Raw genomic sequence first — 22,018 nt, forward strand, 5'->3', positions numbered from 1 at the left:
ACATCTACTGTTATAGTATGCAAATTGCTCAGCTGTACTTTCCTTTCAAGTCCACACAACCATGGTCTCATGGATCATAACATTCTGTTGGTCAAGCTGCAGATGAAAAATTGACTCAATTGACATAGTCCTTTTCTTATTTTCAGGCACTGAGTGCTGCTTTGAGCAGCTGAACGAGAAGATTTGAAAGCTGTTCCAAGTATAAAAGTGGAAGGTTTCAGTAGTTCCTGTGAGATGAGAAGCAGTCTATTACAAAGATCCATTCTGGTACATAGTTCAAGGCCAGAAACTGTCTGAACAGTGGTAGCAACCCATTCTGTCACCAGATGCAGGCAAAAACACTAAAGTCCAATGGAGTCCAAGCAAGCAGATCCTAGGGATCATAAATCTGCTGCTGTTCATTCCCAGATTGAAAAAAAAAAAAGTTTGGCTTGACACACTCATTTCCTTGTTTTCAGGTGATGGGTAATGCAGCACTGAGCAGCTTAACCAAGAGCTCATAGGAAGTTACTAGGTTATTGGTCCTGAGGCCCTTACAAGCTTATCCAAGAATGTAGTCCACATTCCAGCAAGTTAGTACCCAATGCCCCTGTCCAAAAGGGACACAAGTAGAATCCCAGGGCTGTATTTTCTATTTCCCATCCAGTTATCTAGCTTACACTTAAAAAGGGTTAATGAGATACTCTGCTTGACGTGGAGAGGGAGTGTATTCCATAGAAGGGAGGAGTCTCTGGGACACGCATCTATCCTGCCAAGAAGTCCTGTTGATGTTACAGACCAGGTTGAGGTCGCGCATTTGGGTTACTCGTGGAGTTTGACTTGTGGATATACAGCAGTGGTATCAGGGTGGCATCTGAGATTGCTTTGTATGCCAGAGGTCACCTTTGAGAAGTCTGTATGAGACTGAGTAGAGGGAAAGGGCTTTTAGCCTATCTGTGTAGGGTAGATGTTTGAGGCCCTGAATTCTCCTGGTGAGGAACCTCTGTGGTCTCTCCAGCTTCTGCATGTGCTTTGTGAGGTACATGCTGAAAGGGGCGGATTCATTAGACAATGTCGAATTTCAATATTTCGAGATTTAATAATGGAAAACCCACATACCCAAAACCACGAATAGCACACACACACACACACACACACACACACACACACACACACACACACATACACACACACACCTACCGAACTACACTAAAACAAACATAACAACACGCCTACCCTACCTGTAAGCAGGGGGCAAACCCCCTTGCACCCCCCATGTGGGGGGGCTGCACCCCCACTACTTATATATTCTAATTCTGAGGTCGCACTAAACACACAAAAAAAATCCACTACACACACACACACACAAACTAAAATCCCTATCCAATACTCTTACACAAACGCCACTTACCTGAAACCCCAGATAAATCTACAAACCGCAACATGTCACGAACGTGACACCATGATAGATTCGACATTTCCGCATTCGACATAGTGCAGTTTCGCGTAACTGCACTTTCCACTGTTCAGTCTCGATGTACTGAAATTCGACATTTCAGTACGTCGAGATTGTCTAGTGAATCTGAAAGGGGCATTGTTCTCAATGATGGGTCTTATAAGGGAAGAATACAGCTCAAAACTGCAAAACAGTTTACAGCTTAAAAAAGAAGGTTCAGGTGGTTCCCAGAAGAGGAAGACAGCCAGTTATGGAAGCGCATGCTTGGGCTTGGTGCAAAGCACAGAATGGATTAAAACAATGGCAGCAACAGTGATGCCAACTAAGTCCACACATGCAAGTCTCTGGGTACACAAACCCAGCTGTTGGTTGGTCCTAAATGAAAACTAGGCTTGACTTGAACTAGTCCTTTCCTTGATTTATAGTTGTGGGGAGTGCAGCATTGAACGTCTCAAACCAAAAAATCCAAGTTAGTCACGAAGCAGAAGTTTCAGAGCACTGGCCACTCATAGATTCAGTGGATATACAACTAGTTTACACTAGCTAATGAGTAAAGCGAGAGAGAGAGAGATTTTAGAGATAACACCTTTTGTTTTTATTTCATTAATTTGTTAACCAGGTAAACCCACTAAGGATAAGAGTTTTTTTTCTTCAGATATAATCAAGGAGCATTGGTTGCATACTAATTTCCTCAGAGTAACACAGTAGGAAAATCTTGATATGTGGAATCAACCCTAGACTTCAGTGTAAATGTCGTTACCAGCTCACCATCTTGATTATCTAAACTTAAGTGCCTGTTTGTTGTTAAAGAACTATGGTTATGCTTTGACATATGGAAAGGACTGTTTTAACAAAAAAGGTGAAACCTCTTTCCCAGTCAGAAACCGTAAGCTAAGGTCCCATATGTATCTCAACATTCTTTCCACCTCACTGTGAAGAGTAATTACCCAACTGCAGTTCCTCTGTAGCTAGTATCACTCTGACTCCCACAGCTAAGTACATAATAGCATCTTTTTTGTCTCGCATTGCAGTACATTTTGAAGCTCAAGTTTACAAAAAGAAGGCAAGCAAAGGTATTGTTACTTTATTATCAGCTGCTTTTTATTTAGAAGCTGTGGTGTCTGAACGATAATGTGCAATACATTTTCAGAGTAACTTATTTAAAAAAAAAAACTAAATCACATTTTATGAAGGTGAGAGGGAGGGAGGGAATTGCAGGGAAATGGGAGGAAGAAACAGGGCCAATAAGGCATGATAAGCATACATCTGCATCAGTGTTATGCATTTAATTCATGTTATTACTTCAGGTGTAGTAGACCCTGCGGTGGTGGTGTTGCGGTAGCGTTGTCGCCTCACAGTAAGATGTTGTCCTGTTTGATTCTCAGCGTCTTCTGTATGGAGACTTGCGTGAATGGGCGTACCTTTGTTGAAGGTTGTGCATCAGGGTTGGCAACTCTGCACGTAAAAATTTACTGCCAATCATTAGCGGACTGTAGTTTCGCTGTGGCGACCCCTAACCAGGAAAAGCCGAAAGACACAACTTCAGGTGTAGTAGGTGTGCTTACTAATTCTTTGTTTTTGTATTGTCTGTATGTTTATTCACTGTATTTGCTGGTATTTGGCTAAAGGCCAACTTCAGGTTGTGATCTTTGCCCTCAGTAAATTTATTTTTAGTAAGTAACGCAGTGGGAAATGCAGCAAAACTGTAGGCAGAATATTGTGCAGTATTGCTAGTGTCAGATGTTATTTAGGGACATTTAAGAGCAGTACTATAAATGGGGTATTGAAAACTACTGCTGTTAAACTAAAAATACCCAGATACTGCTTTATTTTAAAGGATACAATTTTCTGTATCCCACCAAACACTCCAAAACCTATAACCATCTCCAAAGCTGTTGCAGTTCAGTGGGGAAAAAGACTTATTGTCCATGTTGTAGTGACATCAAATTGTAGGGGTCTGTATTAGTACATCGAAGTTTACTTAACTCAAATGGTTGTTCATCAAACAGATGTCATCGAATGTCTGTTCATTGAACATTTAAATGAGTGAACATTTTTCCCAGGTAAGTAAACTAGTTGGCCAACATACAAAAATTTGCCCTTTTCCCCACTGTGCTGCGATCTCGAATTTGGTATTGCAGCCCCTCACATTGGGGGGGGGGGTGTAGGGCATAGCCCCCCCCCCCCACTCTGTTGGGTTTAATTTAATGCGTTTACTTTCTGAATGGTGTGCTAGTCAACTAGTTTAGATACCAGGGAAAAAAGGTTCACTGATTTGAATTTTCGATTAACATCTGTTCGAGGCAAGTAAACTTTGAACTAATATAGATCCCCTTGTAATGGGCTATGTTATAGTTCTCATATACAGTAACCTTTCAGTTATTTCCACTCATTCAAGGAATTCTATTTTAAGCTGCTGCGATTCTCAGAGGATGAGTTTCAGTCCATTGTGCTACTATTCATAATAACAAAGTACAGTGGATTCAAAGAAGTGTCTTACAACCTTACTGAAATATATTTAACTGTTACTTGTGATTATTTAATTTCCTGATAACTGCTGTGGACTATTCTTTCATATCCTACATTATTGTTTTGTATCCCTGTAAATCTCTCAATGTAGTGTTAAATATTGATCTGTTATTTTTTTTCAACTTTCTGTTGTATTCTGTTATTCTTTCACAGATAAATACTCCTCTGAAGGAGATTGACAAGCTTGTAGGACATTTGATGGATGGGCTGAAACAGATGAAGCTACATCGTTGTGTCAACATCATCTTTGTTGGAGATCATGGTAAAAGATGCCATTTTAAAAAATGTAGTAATTTGCTTTGCTTTTAACAGTTACAGTGCATGAAAATATTTGTTCCCTCTTCAGTTTCTTTGTAGCAACATTTTACTGTATTCTAGTCATGCAGGTGATGTAAATAGGTTCATAGGTAAATACTAGGCTAGTTGCCTTTGCAGGTCATTTTAAGCCTAGCCAGTTTCCATTTTTGTGCTTGAATTAACCCATCCCCTTTGGTTAGAGATTTATATTACCCATCCATGGTCAGTAATTATATATTAAGTGTAATGAGAGTAATGGGGATCATATCATGGATAATTTCAGGGGACCCATGCATGCAATAAAGCATTTAGGAGTTGCATGTGTCCATTAGTAGTAAAGGGGGCAGGCCTGGGGTAAATTGTCCGTTTCCCATCCATAGATCCAAGTTGCAATTGAATATGGACAGGGTTGAATTTTGTTTTATGTGGATGTGGCTGGGGAATCTGTTCCAGAGCAGTGGTATCCTCTGTGAGATATACCTGTCCTTCCAAACTATTCTCTTGAGGGTGCAGAAGAGGTGTAGATCCCTAGACAGTGAATTTCTGATGCCATTTGACTTGCTGATATGTAGTCAATCCATCTGTAATTGGATTGGAGGATGCCTTGTATGCCAGACGCAGGTCACCTCTTAGCAGTATGTAGGATAGAGTATAATGACAGGGCTTTGAGATGGTCCATGTAAGACATAGGTTCATAGGTGTTTACTAGGTTAATGACCACAAGGGCCTTTTTAAGCCTAGCCATGCATCCCAAATCTCTGACAAGTTCTGGTACCCTTGATAAGTGTAAGGCAGGGGCTTGGGAGTTGAAACCTTTACAAGCAGGGGCCTGGGAGATGAACCATTTACAGGCTGCCTGTGTACATTAGAGACATACGTGCCAAACTAGGGATGAATTTCCTGTTCTCCATCCAGTTGTTCAAGTTACACTTGAATTGGGTTAGGGAGGAACTCTGCTTCACATGGATGGGAAGCTTGTTCCAGAGACTGGCTGGTCTCTGGGATAACATACCTGTCTCTCCAGCAGGTCATTTTTATACCACAGGCAAGGTTCAAGTCTTTAGAATGGGTAATTCTGGTGCTGTTTGTTTTGCAGGTATGCAGGAGGTCCATCAGAGTGGGGACTGCAATGCCCTGTATGCCAGGCATAGATCTGCCCTCAACAGCCTGTAAGAAACAGAGTACTGGGATAGAGCCTTGATGTGGTCTACATAGAACATGTTACTTGTATCCTGTATTTCTTTAGTGAAGAACCTCTGTGGATGTTCCAGTTGTTGGACATGCCTGGTTAGGTACATACCAAAAGGGACACTGCACTCAATGATAGGTCTGATGAATGCTAAATACAGTGGAACAATGACTTCTTTGGACCTTGATGCCATACCTTTGTTTATAAGTTGCACAACATAGAATGTTTTCCTCACTACTGTATATACATGATTATCAAAGGCTAGATTACTTCTGTGTGTGTCCTTAACTACTGGGTCAGCTTTAAGAGATGTGTTGTCAGTAGGATAGTTACCAAGGGTGGATGACTTCCTGAAGGATACTTTTATGCATTTCTTGGCAATTTTAGTCCATGGCTCTGACACCTGTTGTATATCTGTGTCTGTGTGGGATTCAATGACCTCTCCTAATTTGCAATCATCTGCAAATTTAGTTAGCCAGAGGCCATTGACATTGGCCTTGACTTCAGAGAAGTAAATGCCAAAAAGGAGTAGTCCCAGGACTGATCCCCGAGAGACTCCATTTGTAAGTGGCCTCTTTGTAGAGGTGGACTCTCCAATTCTAACTTCCTGGGTCCTGTCTGTGAGAGAGTTGGCTGTCCACTGGGTGACATAAGGGTTTGTAGATAACTTCCTGAGTTTATCAATAATGCCCGAGTGGGATATTGTGTCAAATGCCTTGGCCAGGTCAAGGTAGGCAATGTGAACCATTTTGTCCTCATCCATTGCTTTGGTGACCTTCTCAAAGATGTCCACCAGGTTGAGTAGGCATGACCTGTCCTTGACGAAATCAAATTAGGTTGGGTCCAGTGTCTGGAGGTTTACTGCATAATTATTGATTCTTTCCATGGCTTTGCATATGAAACTACTGAGACGTATGGGTCTATTGTTTAGGCCTTGGATCATTTTAATAAGGTACTTATGTGGACATTCCAGTTGCATGTGTCTGGCCAGATATCTGCCAAAGAGGGCACTATACTCTGTGGTTGGCCTAATGAAGGCCAGTTTAAGGGGGGGCAGTGACATCCCTAGGTCTACACATGATCCCTTTGTTTATAAGATGTGAAATGTAGAAGGACTTTCTTACAACAATGGACACAAAACAACACATGAAAATTAGTGTAGAAGAAAATTTTTCCTTATAGCTGTCATCCCGATGCTGTTTATGGTTGCTTTTGTCATTGATAGGACTTAGGACTGACCTACTGAGGAGGTATAGAAAGACAGAACTAAAGCTATCCAGAAAAAACAACAGTAATGAAAGGTCTCCACCTATTATAGAAAAATTATCCTGTCTACAGATCATTCCAGGATGGGGGTAGGAGGGTGGGTTCGTAAGAATGAAGGGCGAGATGGACTACAAACATGGAACGTTATGGCGAGTACATAACTTCTTTATGTTCAGTAGTCCTATTTCGCCTTCATTCTTACATATGGGACATCGTCCCTAGCACCTTATTTTTGGGTGGCTCACGGACAAATACCCCTGAGTACCGTGGAACCAAAGGAGGCTCTACCCCTAGAGGTCAGGTCCAATTTGTAATGGGTGTAAAGGTGTGAGGGGTAGCCCAGGTTGCTGCTGCACAAATATTATCAGTTGGAACTCTGGCTTGGAAAGCTACAGATGTAGAAAGGGATCGTGTAGAATGGTAAAGGCTTCCCATTAGAAGAATAAATGGAAATGCACCTCGAAATCCAATTTGAAAGGGTCACTTTGGAGACTGGGAAACCTAATCTGGAGTCGGAGAATGATAAACAATTGGTCTGAGTTCCTTAGTTCTGTGCAGATAGAATCATAACTGTCTGTGAACATCTAACTGATGAAATCTGTATTCTGAGTTGGAATGGTTAGGGAAAAAGACTGGCAGCTCTGTGGTCTGGTTCAGACTAATATGAGAGCACACTTTAGGGATAAATGATGTATTTGTGCGAAGAGAGACTATCTTTGTGGAAAATCAAATAAGGGGGCTTGAAAGATGGTGCTTGTAATTCTGATACTTGTCTAACAGATGTGATGGCTACTAGGAATAAAGTCTTCCAAGACAGAATCTTCAACGGGCACGAATGAGCAGGTTTATAGGGTGGAGAAGTTATTTTGGAAAGGATGAAGTTTAGATCCCAAGAAGCTACCGGTTCCTGAAAGGGAGGTCTCAGCAAAGTAGCACCTTTAAGGAAAGATGTAATGTGATCCTATCTCGCCTACATTCTCTACAGATGGGTTCCGGCCGCTATACAATAGAACGCAGTCTCTTATTGGCTGAGTTACCTCGTATCCCAGGATGCACCACTACTGCTTCCCCAGATCTCGTTTGCCGCTTCTGAAGCATAGACGTGGTCTCGGACTTGGCTGAGCTAAGTGCCTTTTAGTGACATAATTTTCTGTCAAATTTTCTGCTAAAACTGACCCAAAAGCTGTTTTAACAGCTACTTGTTGTGTGATTGTGTATTTAGCGATTTTTGTGGTAAAATTGTATTTTTTGGGCAAGTGAATTCCGTTTGAGTCAGAGGGGCCTTGCCCTATCCTGCGCTTCTTAGTTAGAGTTGTAGTTTTGGTGTACTTTTCGAAGTTTAGTGCGTCTTAACCATGTCGAAGGAACATAGACCATCAGGTTTCAAAAAATGTTCTAAATGCAATTATAAAATGTCCATTATGGACGACCATTCTTTGTGTGTTTACTGTTTGGGCCCGAAGCACCTCCAGGAATCCTGTAGCGTTTGCCATGCTTTTTCCTCTCGCGTGCTCCAAGAGAGGAAAAATAAGTTGATTTTGAAAGGGCTTATTACCCCTTCCTTTGAGGAAGCCCTATCTTCTTCTTCTTCCCCTTCGAGGAAGAAAAAATCTTCGGCTCCGTCCAGCCCGTCGGATCCGGCAGCAAAAAAAGTCAAGGCAGGCTTCTCCGTCGGCTCCACGGACTTCGGAACTGAGGGCGGAATGGTCTGCCTCGATGTCTCCAGCCTCGACTCCTCTGGCTCCCGAGTCGAGAGCTCGGGCGTCGAGAGGCGAGTCATCTCCATCGGCTCCACTGCCTTCGGAGCCGATGAGGGTTACCCGCTCAGACTCTTCCCCTTCGGTGCCGAAGTCCCCATCTGCTCCGAGGGAAATTGCAGTGGTAGTGGAATCTCCCTTGGCGCCGATACTTCTCAAACCTATATGGAGCTGGTCCCCCAGTCTTTCGGAGCCGGCGAAGTCGACTCGGACCCGGTCGGTCTCTTCTCGGTCGTCGAGGATGTCTGATTCAGATGTAGACAGGGTGCTTCAAAGGCTTTTTCAGTCTCCGGTCTTTCAAAAGTTGATCTCTGCTCCAGCCCAGCTGGCTCCGGAGCCGGTTTCCCACCCTGCTATCTCGGTTCCTCCTCCAACGGCTTCGGCACCGTTGGAGTCAGTGTTGGTGGAGCTGGTGGGGGTTGTCGGGTCGGTTCCGACCCTAACTCCAACCCCGCCCTTCGGGTCGGGGTTCGGTACGTGGGCCTCCTCTGTCGGCCCCGGGAGGGATGCTTCGGGACCGATCCTTTTGGTTATGAGCCTCCCTCTCGGTGCGTCGGCGGCGGGAGTTCCGACTGCTGTTGTGGCCTTGGGGGTTGAACCATCCCAGGACTCTGGGGGTCCCGCCTTCAAGGCCATGAAGAGTGCCTTGGCCAAATCCTCTCTGGCCACTTCTACCATCTCACCAACACCTTCCCTTGGCACGGAGACTGGCTCCTTTGCAATCCCCCTGTCTCACGACAGCGGAGCCCTTGGGCCTGAGGTTACCCCCATCGGGGGTTCCCTTCTTCCTGGAGGTCCCTCCGAAATGTCTTCGGAGGAACCTCCGAGGAAGAAACAGTGCAAGAGGAAGCACGTCGACTCCCCTGATGAGTCTCTCACCTCGGATACCAACCTCGATGATGCGGAAGGGTCCCCCAAGTCGTCCTCGGATGATGTATCCTTTGCGGACATCTTGGAGATCCTTAAGCAACGAGGCGACTGGCAATCCAAACCCCCTTCTGCTGAGGAGTCGGTTTTCCTCAAGGCCTTCGGGGCTCAGCCCTCCGCCTCCTGGGTGTCTCCGCCCTTCGATGAGCTTCTGGATTTGATCTCTCGAAAGGCGTGGGAACACCCGGACTCTATTGAACCGGTGCCAGCTCGCCCTAATAAATTCCTTTCGGCACCCCCTGATAAGGACTTTCTTTCGAAAGGTGTGGCTGTAGATGCCTTGGTGGTGGCATCTGCCACCCAGCAAGATGTGGCAGAGGCTTCAACGTCCGTCCATCCTCCTAATAAGGAGTCTGGGAGCATGGATTGGTACGGGAAGCGTACCCTTACTTCAGCGACCTTTACACTAAGGTCTCTGAACTACTTGACGCATTTCACGAGACTGCAGAGGGATCTGGTCAAGGAGCTTTCGGATACCCTCTCCGGTAACTTACCTGAGCAGTTGGCCCAGACGGTCAACTCCCAGTTGGCTACCCTGTCCTCATTATCCAACTCGTCCATGAGGCTCATTTCTTATGCAGCCGAAGGAGCGAGCAGAGCGGCGGGAACAGGTGTTGCTCTATGGAGACGAGCCTGGCTACGCCTGTGTTACTTTGCGGAGGCCTTTAAGTCTTCCTTTGCCGACGCCCCCTTTGATGGGTCCTCTCTGTTTGGACCCAAGGTAAAGGACACTTTGACTCGCTGCGAACAGGAGGGTAAGACTTTAACTGCCGTAGGGGCCCGGTTTTCCACTCCCTTCAGACCTTATCCCAAGACTCGAAGAGGAGGGAAAATGTGGTTCCGTAAGTCTCAAAAGCCTTACTCGTCGCAGCAGAGCGATTCCCCTTCTAGAGGCAAAGGAGGGGGAAATTTTTCAGGGAGACGCCGTCCCAGAGGCGGCGGAGGCCCCCGCAACACTGGAGACCACGAGTCCTTTCATGGCTCCTCCTCCTTCCAGCATCCCTGAAGGAGTGCCCGACTGTGCAGCTCCAGAGCCAGTCGGGGGTCATTTTTCGAGGCACCTAAAGGCCTGGGAAAATATCACTCAGGACCAATGGGTGCTCCGAATCATCGCCGGAGGTTACACCATTCCCTTCTCTCAACCCCCCCTACCATCCCAAAGAATCCCGGACCCGCCACCCAGTCAACGGGATCTGGCAGCCAGCGAAATATCGAAGCTGCTTCAAAAAGGAGTCATCCAACCTGTCCCCGCAGATCAGGCCAGATCAGGGACTTAATCAAGATTCTTTTTGGTACCAAAAAAGACCGGGGACTTGAGGCCCATTTTGGATCTCAGCAAGTTAAACCGATTAGTGAAAAAGTCCAAATTCCGGATGGTCACCTTGCATTCCATTCTCCCGCTTTTGGAGAAAGGTGTTTGGATGTGCTCCATAGATCTCAAAGACGCCTATTATCACATTCTGATAGATCAGGCGTCAAGGAGACACTTGCGCTTCAGCCTAGGAGACAGTTATTTCCAGTTCCGTGCACTGCCCTTTGGTCTCACCACAGCCCCCAGGGTGTTCACCAAATGTTTGGCAGTGGTGACTGCTCACCTGAGAAGTCTAGGATTCCAGGTGTTTCCATACCTAGACGACTGGCTCCTAACTGCCACCTCCAGGCATCTACTCTTGAAAACTCTAGCAGCCACCGTCTCTCTAGGCAACTCCTTAGGAATCACCATCAATTGGACAAAATCCGTATTGCTGCCATCGCAGCGTATTCTGTTTATTGGTGCAGAAATAGACTCAAGGCAGATGCGAGTCTGTCTTCCTGCGGAAAGGAAAGCAACGCTGCAGTCTCAAATTCGGGCGTTACTCCTCAGACGTCGCGCTCCAGCGAGAATGGTCCTGCAACTGTTGGGTTCCATGTCAGCCACCATTCTTCTGGTCCCCTTGGCAAGGTTGCATATGAGGATACTCCAGTGGCTCCTCTCAGTCCAGTGGTCTTACCAAGACCTTCCCCCTCAGTCACCACATATTGATCACAGAGACGTGCAAACAGTATCTTCGTTGGTAGCTTCTTTCCTCCAACCTGGATCAGGGGCGACCCTTCGTTCCCCCATCCCCCTCGGCCACGTTGACTACGGACGCCTCCCAGACAGGGTGGGGGGACATTATCTGGACAGGTCGGTCCAAGGCACGTGGCACTCCGACGAGAGTCTTCTCCACATCAATATCCTGGAAATGAGGGCGGTGCTTTTAACGTTGCAAGCACTGCACGATCACCTCCCCCAGGGTACGATTGCCATTCAGTCCGACAACATGTCGGTAGTCTGGTACTTGAACAAGCAAGGAGGGACCAGGTCTTACCCCCTTTGCAGAGAGGCCATGAAGGTATGGGATTGGGCGATTGCTACCAAACGTTTTCTAGTGGCAACACACATTCCGGGGAGATCCAATGTGATAGCCGACAGACTGAGCAGGACTATTCTCTCCCCTCACGAGTGGTCCTTGAACGACAGAGTGGTGACACAGATTTTCACGAGATGGGGAGTTCCATGTTGCGATCTTTTCGCAACTCCCCTCAACGCAAAATGCCAGCAGTTCTTCTCTCTCACCCCAGTTCCAGGGGAGATCCCCAAGGATGCTCTAGTCCAAGCTTGGCCCCCCGGTCTGCTATACGCCTTTCCACCGGTTCCCCTTCTCCCCAAGGTGATTCAGAAGGCGATTCGCTTGGAAAGCAAAATGATTCTAATCACCCCATACTGGCCTCATCAAGTCTGGTTCCCCTTTCTTCACAAATATGCATTGGAGGGTCCCTGGTTTCTGGACCAAGTTCCGGACATCTTGACGCATCAGTCAGGACAGCTCCATCAGTCCCTCCATTTATTGAAGCTAGCAGCTTGGCTACTCCTCTTCCGACCATAGTTAGGAGCCAAGTCATGCATATTTTGTCCTCGGCCCACAAGACTTCTACTCAAAAGATGTATAACAGTAAATGGAAGAGGTTTGCTATTTGGGCCCAACTCCGAGGATTAGATCCTATGACAGCCTCGGTGTCAGAGGTTCTGAAGTTTTTAACTTCCCTGTTCAACCAGGGTTGTTCGGTGTCTACCATCAAAGTTCAATTGGCGGCTATTTCCAATTTTCACGAGAGCGTAGAACCACCTTTAATGAGCAACAAGTTGTGCAAAGCTTTTATTAAAGGAGCTTGGCTTCTACGGCCCCCTATATCTCATCCCGCACCACCGTGGGACCTTAACGTAGTGTTAGGTGCATTAACCGCACCTCCCTTTGAGCCGGCAGCAACCTGTGACTTAAAATTTCTTTCTTGGAAGACTGACCTTCTAGTTGATATTACATCAGCCAGGCGAGTTTCAGAACTTCAAGCCCTGTGTGTCAAACCACCATACCTGGTATTTCACAAGGATAGAGTATCTCTTAGACCAAACCCATCCTTTATACCAAAGGTTTGTTCTAACTTTTGTTTGCAACAATCACTGGAATTACCGTTTTTTTTCCCTAAGTATTCAAACAGAGCTGAGTATACCTTTCACAGCTTAGACGTGCACAGACAATTACGTTTCTATTTGGATAGGACACACCAAGCACGAAAATCAGATCAACTGTTTGTGTCCTTTTCGGATAGTAAATTGGGCAAAGCCATCACGAAAGTCACTATTGCCAAGTGGATCAGAGACTGTATCAGTCATATTTATCGCATTTCAAATAAGGAGCTTACAGTTCCAGTGAAAGCTCATTCTACCAGGGCTATGGCCACTTCGGCAGCCTTTCATTCCAAGCTCTCTATTAGTGACATCTGTGCGGCTGCTACGTAGTCTTCTCTACACACCTTTATTTCTCACTACAAATTGGATGTGGCATCTAGGGGTCGAGCTTCCTTCGGTTCCACGGTTCTCCGGAGCATTTTCCAGTGAGCCACCCAGGAATTAGGTGCTAGGGACACTGTCCCATCTGTAGAGAATGTAGGCGAGATAGGACCACATTACATCTTTTAGTTATGTACTTACCATAACTTTAGATGTATGGGATCCATCTCGCCTACATTCCTAATAACCCACCCTCCTTCCCCCTGCCTTGTAGGCCAAAAGAGACCGGACAATCCGAATTCAACTTTTCCTCTCTTGAAACACCTGGCAATGTTATAACAACAGTCTGTGTGTGTGCGGACAAACAAGATCTGGGGAAGCAGTAGTGGTGCATCCTGGGATACGAGGTAACTCAGCCAATAAGAGACTGCGTTCTATTGTATAGCGGCGGAGTCAGAGCCGAGGTTCGGCTCCGAACCCATCTGTAGAGAATGTAGGCGAGATGGATCCCATACATCTAAAGTTATGGTAAGTACATAACTAAAAGTTTTACACAATGTGTGACGTCAGGTTAAACTCATGTTGACCCAAATGAAAATTAGATATCTCTGCCAACTGAACCCTAATTGTGGCAGCAGCAGATCCCTGGTGAAATAGTTCAGATAAAAATTCTCAAACCACTGGAATGGATGTGGTGTAAGGGTCAACGGTCCTTTCTTCAGCCCAGATAGAAAACCTTCTCCATTTGCTGGTGTACAACTTTCGAGTGGAGGGTTTATGTGAAGAAGTAAGAATGTGGGTCACAGCAGGAGAAAAATCATGAAGCCTGACTAGGGATGGAATTGGAGCAGCCATGCTGTCCAAGTTGTGGGTGTGGAAGCTGGAGTGAAGAAAGCCTGACGTGTGTCAAGAAATCTGGCACTGGGTCCAGAGTCCATGGATAGTCTAGCAGATGAGGCCCAAGAAAGGGGAACCAAATCCAACTAGGCCAGAAAGGAGTGATGAGGATCAATTTGCTTCCCAACAGTTTCGCTTCCTGAATCACTTTGGATATGAGAGGAAAGGGGGGAAAAGCATAAAGGAGAACCAGAGGCCAATCGTGAACAAGTGTGTCTCTTGGTGACTCCCCCCCGGGGGGGGGGGGGTAAGGGAAAAGTAGTTGCTACATTTGGAATTGATCGGACTGGAGAAAAGATCGCAGCAAGGCTGTCCCCATTTGCGTAAGATCTATTCAGCAATTTCCTGCTTCAGAGACCACTAGTGAAGCATCAAGATTGCCCGGCTGAGTTTGTTGGCTATCACGTTGGTTGTCCCTGGGATGTGCGTTGCCACTAGAAAGCGCTGGGAAGATATCTCCCACTTCCAAACACGAATCGCCTCCTGACAAAAGGGGTAAGATCTGGTTCTGCCTTGCTTGTTGAGTTACCATACCATGGACATGTCTGATTAGATTGCGATCATCCCAAGAGGAAGAAGGTTGTGAAGTGCTTGCAATGCTAGAAGCACCGCCCTCATCTCTAGGACATTGATACGCAGGTGAGCCTGGTGATATTGCCCCCCCCCCACCACCCCCAATCTGTGAGGCATCAGTGGTCACAGTAGCAAAGGGTTGGCGAGGAAGGAATGGCGTGCCTGTCATTAGTTGATCGGGTTGGATCCACTACCGGAGGTCCTTTTTGCAAGATTCTGTTAAAATGATGTGGTGGGATAGAGATGGACCACTGGGACGATAGAAGACATTGAAGAATTCGCATATGTAATCTGGCAAGAGGGACTAGCATTATGGTGGAGGCCATGGTCCTTAAGAGTTTCAGCACTGTCTTTGCCTTGATGTTTTGAAGGGGAAGTAGACGAAGAACTTGTTGTATGAGGTTCTGTGCTCTTTCTGCAGGAAGACGAGCTAACATGATGACTGTGTCTATTTCTGCACCTATAAAAGTTACAAATTGAGAGGGCTATAAGGCAGACGTTTTCCCAATTTACAGTAATCCCCAACTGGGCACAAAGTTGGATAGTGGAATCTCTGATTTGAAGGAGTAGATGCCTGGTGGGGGCGGTCAAGAGCCAGTCCAGGTATGGAAACACTTGGAATCCTAGACGTTTCAGGTGAGCTGTCACTACTGCCATACATTTGGTGAACACCTTGGGGGCTGTGGTGAGACCAAAGGGCAGAGCACGAAATTAGCAGTGACTGGCTCCCAGCTGGAAGCGTAAATGGCTCCTCGACACTGTCCATTTTTATATGGTAGTACGCATCTTGGAGGTCTACGGAGCACATTCAATTTTCTTTCCCTAACAGAGGGAGTATAGACTGTAGTGTCACCATCTGGAACTTGTCCTTCTTTACAGATTCATTTAATTTGCTGAGGTCCAAGATGGGCCTCCAGTCCCCTGTACGTTTTGGCACTAAAGGAACTTGTTCACTTCTACAGTTGCTTGATCCCTGTGATTGTGTGGAACATCCGGGATCCTCTTGGGAATGTGAGATGGAAGAGAAAAGGGTATGGAATAACCTCTGGTGATAATTCTTTGTACCCATTTGTCTCTGGTTATGCTTAGCCAGGCTTCTGGATACAAAGAAATGTGACCCCTGACTAGCTACAGAGAAGCACAGCCGTGCCCCACATCAGGAGCGCTGTTAGGGACGTCCTCGAAACGAATCACGGCCTCCTTGGTTTTGCGGTCCGCCCCTGCCTCTAGGGTGGTGTCTACCATTCGCTCTTCCTTCTCTGCCGCTGAAGGAGGAGTTACTTGTGTATCTGGGGAAAAACATCTGGGACTTTTTGAACCACAATCTTACCACCTCTCTAACCTTTGGGGTATGGTCTAGAGGGTACGGTAAAATGTACTCCAACAGTAGACAGCGTTTTCCTTTCTTGCTCGCAACTGGTGTGTGTGCCTTTTACCTAAGGTCCAAACAACGAAGAACCGTCAAAGGGGGCGTTGGTAAACGTAGACTTGAACAGCTCCACAAAATTACACAAACATATCCAGGAGCGTCTCCTAAGGGAAACTCCTGAGCCCTCTGCCCTTGCTCCATTGGCTGCATAAGAAATCAACCTCATGGAGGAGTTAACAATGGAATTCAAGGTGGACAACTGAGCAGACACCTTATCAGGGAACTCCTTCAGTAACTGTACCTTGTAGAGTATCTCCCAACTCCTTCAGGAGATCTCTCTGAAGCCTTGTAAAATGTGATAGTTCAGCGATCTGAGTGTGAATGCCACTGACAAAAAGATATGCTTCCCGTATCTATCATTCGAAACTCCTTGTTCGGCGGATGGACAGATGAAGTCGTCTCCGCTAGTTCCTTCTTAGTGGCCGCTGCCACCACCATGGCATCTACAAGCACACCCTTGGATAAACATTCCTTCTCTTTGGGAGCAGACAAAAATTTATAGTGTCTCCTGGGAGCTAGTTACACAACATCAGGAGTCTTCCACACCTTCCAACTAACAAGATCCAACAGTTCATCAAAAGGTGGAGACACCCAAGAGGCTGAAGGTTGAGACCCAAAAGCCTTCAGGTACATCGACTCCTCATCAGAAGGGGTAACAGTGGGCTAGCCACCCCTCTGCTTAAGTATCTCCAAGATGTCTACAAACGGGACATCAGAGGACAACTTGGGGGACCCTTCTGACTCTTCGAGGTCAGTGTCAGAGGTAAGGGACTTATCCTGGGAGTCTACATGCTTCCTCTTGCATGTCCTCTTCCGAGGGGGCTCCTCAGAAGGATATTCCAGGGGGAGGTCTCGGAAGAGTGGGCACCGCCAACCAGGGGCTCCTGAGGCTGTGGGTCTCTGCTGTAGAGAGAGAGAGTAGGTGCAGAGACAGAGGTCGGTGCCCGAGGGGGATGAGTGTCGGTACCCTTGAGTGGAGCTGATGAACAGGACAGCATGCTCCTCGTCATCTTGAAAGCCGACCTCTCCGGTTCCGAAGACCTTTTTGGCTCCGAGGAGACAGAGGAAGCCATCGGCTCTGAGATAGATGTAGGATCCGAGCTCACCCTAGCCGATGCACTGAGAGGGAGACTCGGAACTGAAGAGGTTCGGGCCCAAGTGCCCCTGTTGGGGATGACCGGTGAACTTCAGCTCCTAGACACCACGGACAGCACAGATGGTGTCGGAGCAGAGCTCTGCTCAGAGACAGCCTCGAGGGGAGCAGCTGGAACCAAGGGTTCCACAACCAGTGGTACCGAACACTCCGGCTCCGAAAGCCTGGCATAGCTCGGAGGGACCACAACAGGGAGAATGGACTCGGGTGGATGCGAAACTGACTGGGTCAGAGCCAACAGCATTTTTGGCAAGGCAGACGACTTAAGGGGTCTTAGCACTACTCTCTCCGCATCTTCCTCTGATAGGCTTCTGGAATATCTGCAAGACAGAGTGGGTGATCTGGACCTGTGCAAGATTGGTGACCTTAAGGTTGGGGAGACCAGCAAGGGTTCTCTGGACTGGCTCCAATGTAGTCTCTCAGTAGTTGGCTCCGAAACGCATGGGACCGAAACTGAAGTCTCAGTAACAACAACCTCGATCGGCTCCGAGGTCAGTGGAGCCGAGGAGGTAGAAGTCTTATTCGACTTAGGAGGCGGTTCCGAAGCACCGGCTAGCTCCAAGAAATGCCTCTTGGTAGACTTTATCTTCTCTTTTTTGGAGGAATGAGATTTAGAGGAAGACGAAGAACTGGCCAAATCTTCCTCAAAGGAAGGCTTGAGGGGACCTTTCAAATTTAACTTGTTCTTCCACTCCTGAAGAACTCTGGAGCTGAAGGAATGGCAAAACAGGTTTCCTGCAGATGAATAGCTCCAACGCAATAAACACAATTACTATGGCCATCTGTAATTGACATCTTCTGGGAGCACTTTACACATTTTTTAAAACCTGAATGTTTATGGTCTTTTGCCTCTTTAGACATAACTGGTGAAGCAGAAACACACAAACACAATGAGGACTAGGTCACACAAGCACACACTAACCACGAGGACTAGGTCCTCTTACTCAAACGGGCCTAGCCCTGGGAACAGAGAAAAACAGAAAACTATCGGCTAGACTACCCACACACAGAATTAAAGAATTGAATATCGAAACTGTCTCAAAAGAAGCTACGCTCAAACACAGAGACGTAGAGGCAAAAAGGGTCGGAAATACCAAGGACCCTGCACACAAACTGAAATGCTAAATATCTAAGTAACTAAGTATTTAAACTGCAAACTCTCTAATAGTACGAAACACTGCACATGGAAAACCGCAAAGGAAGCGCAAGTGCGCACGTTAACCTGAAACACTGTTAACTAAGTAAGAAACTATCTAAATTCCAAACTCTCTAATAAGAACACTGCACACAAAAAATAGCAAAATAAGCGCAAACGCACCATTAATCAGAAGAGACTGGCACACAGGATACTAAACGAGAACAACAAGGCCAACGGCCAACCAGTTCTCAACAATTAAGTAATTTTGTGAGGAAACACTTCAACACGACTGAAAAACTACTCTAACTCTAATACACTCTATCTATAACCAAATAAATCGTAAAGTAAACCGGTAATAGAATAATAATAGGAAAAATGTTAAACAGCCACGGCCAAGCAAGAAGCACATCTGAACTTGCAGACACGGCAAATGAGATCTGGGAATTGTACTAGTGCACTGTGGGATACCTACCTAGCCACGAGCCAACTAGAAGACTTTGAGCTTTGGAATAGGCCGAGTCGAGCCGAGGATCGGCTCTGAACCAATATGTAAGAATGAAGGGCGAGATGAACTACAAACATGGAATGTTATGGTGAGTACATAACATCTTTTTTCTGTCACCTTTTTAGTGTAGTTTGAACACATTTCTGTCAAGATTGCCTCATAAATGGAGAGAATAAAGCTTGTTAAGCAATGCTTAATTTATTTAGGTGAAGAGTACAATATTTTTAAGTATTCAATCTGTCAAGCCCTTGTACCTAACAAGTCATAAAGACTGTAAAACTCATTAGAATTTAGATTGAAAAATCTCTTGGCCCAGCAAAGTGGCTTTTGCTCGATGCTGAAAGCGTAGTCTTCTTTCTGAACTTGTAGCATATTGGCTCATACAGAGTTGGATGAACTAACCATAACTATCACAACCTCTCAAAAGCAGACAAACTTAGGCTTTCCTCTCCAGGTTCCAAACCAAAGAGGAAAATAGGAATTGTACCTAAGGTTATGCAGTTAGGAGAAAGTAAGTCTCCTCCAAGTGTAGTCAAATGTTAAAGATTGATCTGTTTGGTGCACAAAGATGTTTAACAGATTTTAAGTGGTAAACTAACCTCTGCTAGGTCTTCTCCTTTGCCGATGTCTGAATTCAAGTATATGCTTGTAAGCTCCATGCTTTAGGCTCAGAGGGGTTAGTCTGCAGCACCATGCTCATCTGTTTCTGTAGCAGATAGGGACTTTTTCTCTATTTTCACTTTCTTTAGCTATTTCACTGGTACACATAATAGCAGTGCCATTTCTGAACTTGCTAACATTGATCTAAATGATGCTAATGCTGATATTTGAAAAGTTTTCACTGTTGACTATGACCCCAGTCTTGGGACCTTATCCTTGATGCCAGTAATGCAGCCTTTGGCTGCTCCACCAGTGACAATGGCCAGCTCCATCGATAACAGTTAATTTCACAGCATTGTAGTTGATGCTGAACCTTTCAACAATGATGCTGGGGGGGTGATTGGCCTTTCAGTTGTTGGTATCATTGTCCCCCAGCAGTGAGTATGCACTTGATACCCATTTTTGTCTTATTTGTTGCAGGCATCCTTCCATTAGCTATGTTCAGTGTCTATTGCCCCCTAAACGATAGTATTGGCCAGGTCAGCAAACTAGATTCTTCTTGTACTCATGGCTGTCTCACTTGTTAGGTTGCAAGGCATAAGGGTCCTAAGGACCTTTGCACTGTTTCTCTATTATGTTATTCCACAAATGTGCTACTACTTTGTGTTTGAACTTGCTTCCACCAGAGATCTTAAAAACACACATGAAAGATGAAGCACTTAGACTCTCCTCTTTCTCCAAAGATCTTGGGAAAGAACAAATGCCAAGCAAAAGTACATAGGTCCTATTGAGTCTCCCACACCTGACATCGGGAACAAGGAGATTGCTGACTCCCTTTTATTGCCTCCTTATAACTCCAAGTTTTTTTTTGTGGGGGGGGGGGGTCCTGTAGACCTTGTATCTTTCCTGCATTAAATACTTGTGGGCTTTTTTGTCCACTCGGCAGTCTTGTTGTGTGGTCAGTCCATTGTTATCCATGTTTATGGTTGCTGCCAAATGGCATAGAAGTTCAACACCCCTGGCTTCTTTTCGGAGGAAACCAGCCAAACTTTTGTGGTGACCCAAAGTCTGTAACGTCTATAACAAAGGCTCCACCACCTCAGTATTTCACCTCACACCCCACCTAATAAGGTGCCAAGGGCTATGTACCACATTTGGAAGTAGGCTTATGCATCCTCATTGTTCTTCCATTTAACTAAAGATCGAGAGTCATTCAAGAGGGATACAGCCGGCAGTGGAGTTCCCTACCTCCCTCATATGATTGAATTCCAGTGAGATCTGGATGATAAGATGCATGTTTTGGAGCAGTTGCCTGATAGCTTTCCTCAGGCAGAAGGTATAGATCCAAGTGGTACCCGTTACGTTTATGAACCTCATGAGAACTTATAATTCCAGTGATGGTTTTACTTTGTTCTGCACAGTCTAGTATTGCTGTGCACAAGCATTCCTTGCTTTATCTCACAAAATTTATGGAGGACAGCAGTGTTGACGTTTATGACTTCACTATTTCAGGGACCCTCATTTTTGACAGTGAAATCAGGAATCACTTTGAGACTATGGAAAACAAAAGGCCCAATCCTCTCAACTGTTGAAGTAAAGTGTCAGTCTTATTAATGCCACTTTTCTAGGACTCAAAGGAGTCCACATCAGTTGTAGTTTTGGAGCAGACACAAACATTAGAATCAGCTATCCAGAAATTTCTGAGCAGCTTCCAGAAAAACTGTCCCTTCAGAGAAAGAGGTGCACAGTAACAGCAGGTTGCCATTATCCATCTTAAGCTAATCGGCAGCAGAATCCATGAGGGCTTGCAATCAGTTACCATCTTTCTCTCCACCTGCTTGTATAGCTGGAGCTAGCCAGGGACCTATGATTAGGGGCAGTCATTCAGAGAGTATACCTATGTTTAACAGTCAATCACTGTTGCAGTAGCCTAAGGTATTATGGGTTTTATGCTGCCAAATATATGACCAGCCAGTCAGCTTTTCAAAGTTATAGGACACCGTTCACCTGCCTTAGCTGCCAGAAGCTCAAGCAGAGCACAAAAAAACCTCAGAACTTCCTTGCCACTCATATGCTGTCCTGCAGTCTTAGTGGAACTGATGGTTGGCTAACGGTCCTTTAAGGCTAGCCAGATAAGTCCCCTTCTGCGGAACACTTACACAGTTTTATCTTCCTGAGGAAACATTTTTTTGTGAAATTATTGATTTTTTTTCTATTAGTTATACTTTTATAATTGTCATTATTTGACACTGTTTTTTTACTTTGTGAATGCTTGTTTGAGCAAACGGTGTTAAAATCTGATCTGATGTCCTTTTCATTTCTCATCTAATGAGTTCAGATCTGATGCTCAGATCTGATTCGGCAGCTTCTGATCTTTAGATCCAATACTCTTGAGCTCCTCCCTTTTACCCATCATGCTCACCCTAACAAACTTCAGAGCTCATTTGCTGCCATTCATCTTCAGACATGGGTGCTGTTGCTATCGAATTTTTGTAGTAGCTAGCCCTTTTTC

At 45.6% G+C, this 22,018-nt stretch overlaps 1 protein-coding gene across 1 annotated transcript in view; it reads left to right on the plus strand.

Moving 5' to 3' along the window:
• Positions 1 to 22,018, plus strand: part of ENPP2 (ectonucleotide pyrophosphatase/phosphodiesterase 2) — a gene marked incomplete in the record, with an annotated part of 2,364,887 nt that overhangs the window by 797,585 nt on the left and 1,545,284 nt on the right. Inside the window, 1 exon segment of the mRNA XM_044066921.1 lies at positions 4,118 to 4,226. Coding sequence (XP_043922856.1) covers positions 4,118 to 4,226 — 109 coding nt within the window.

Source organism: Protopterus annectens, chromosome 3.part1, assembly GCF_019279795.1.
Source record: "Protopterus annectens isolate FY-2018-M chromosome 3.part1, PAN1.0, whole genome shotgun sequence".
Taxonomy (NCBI): domain Eukaryota; kingdom Metazoa; phylum Chordata; order Ceratodontiformes; family Protopteridae; genus Protopterus; species Protopterus annectens.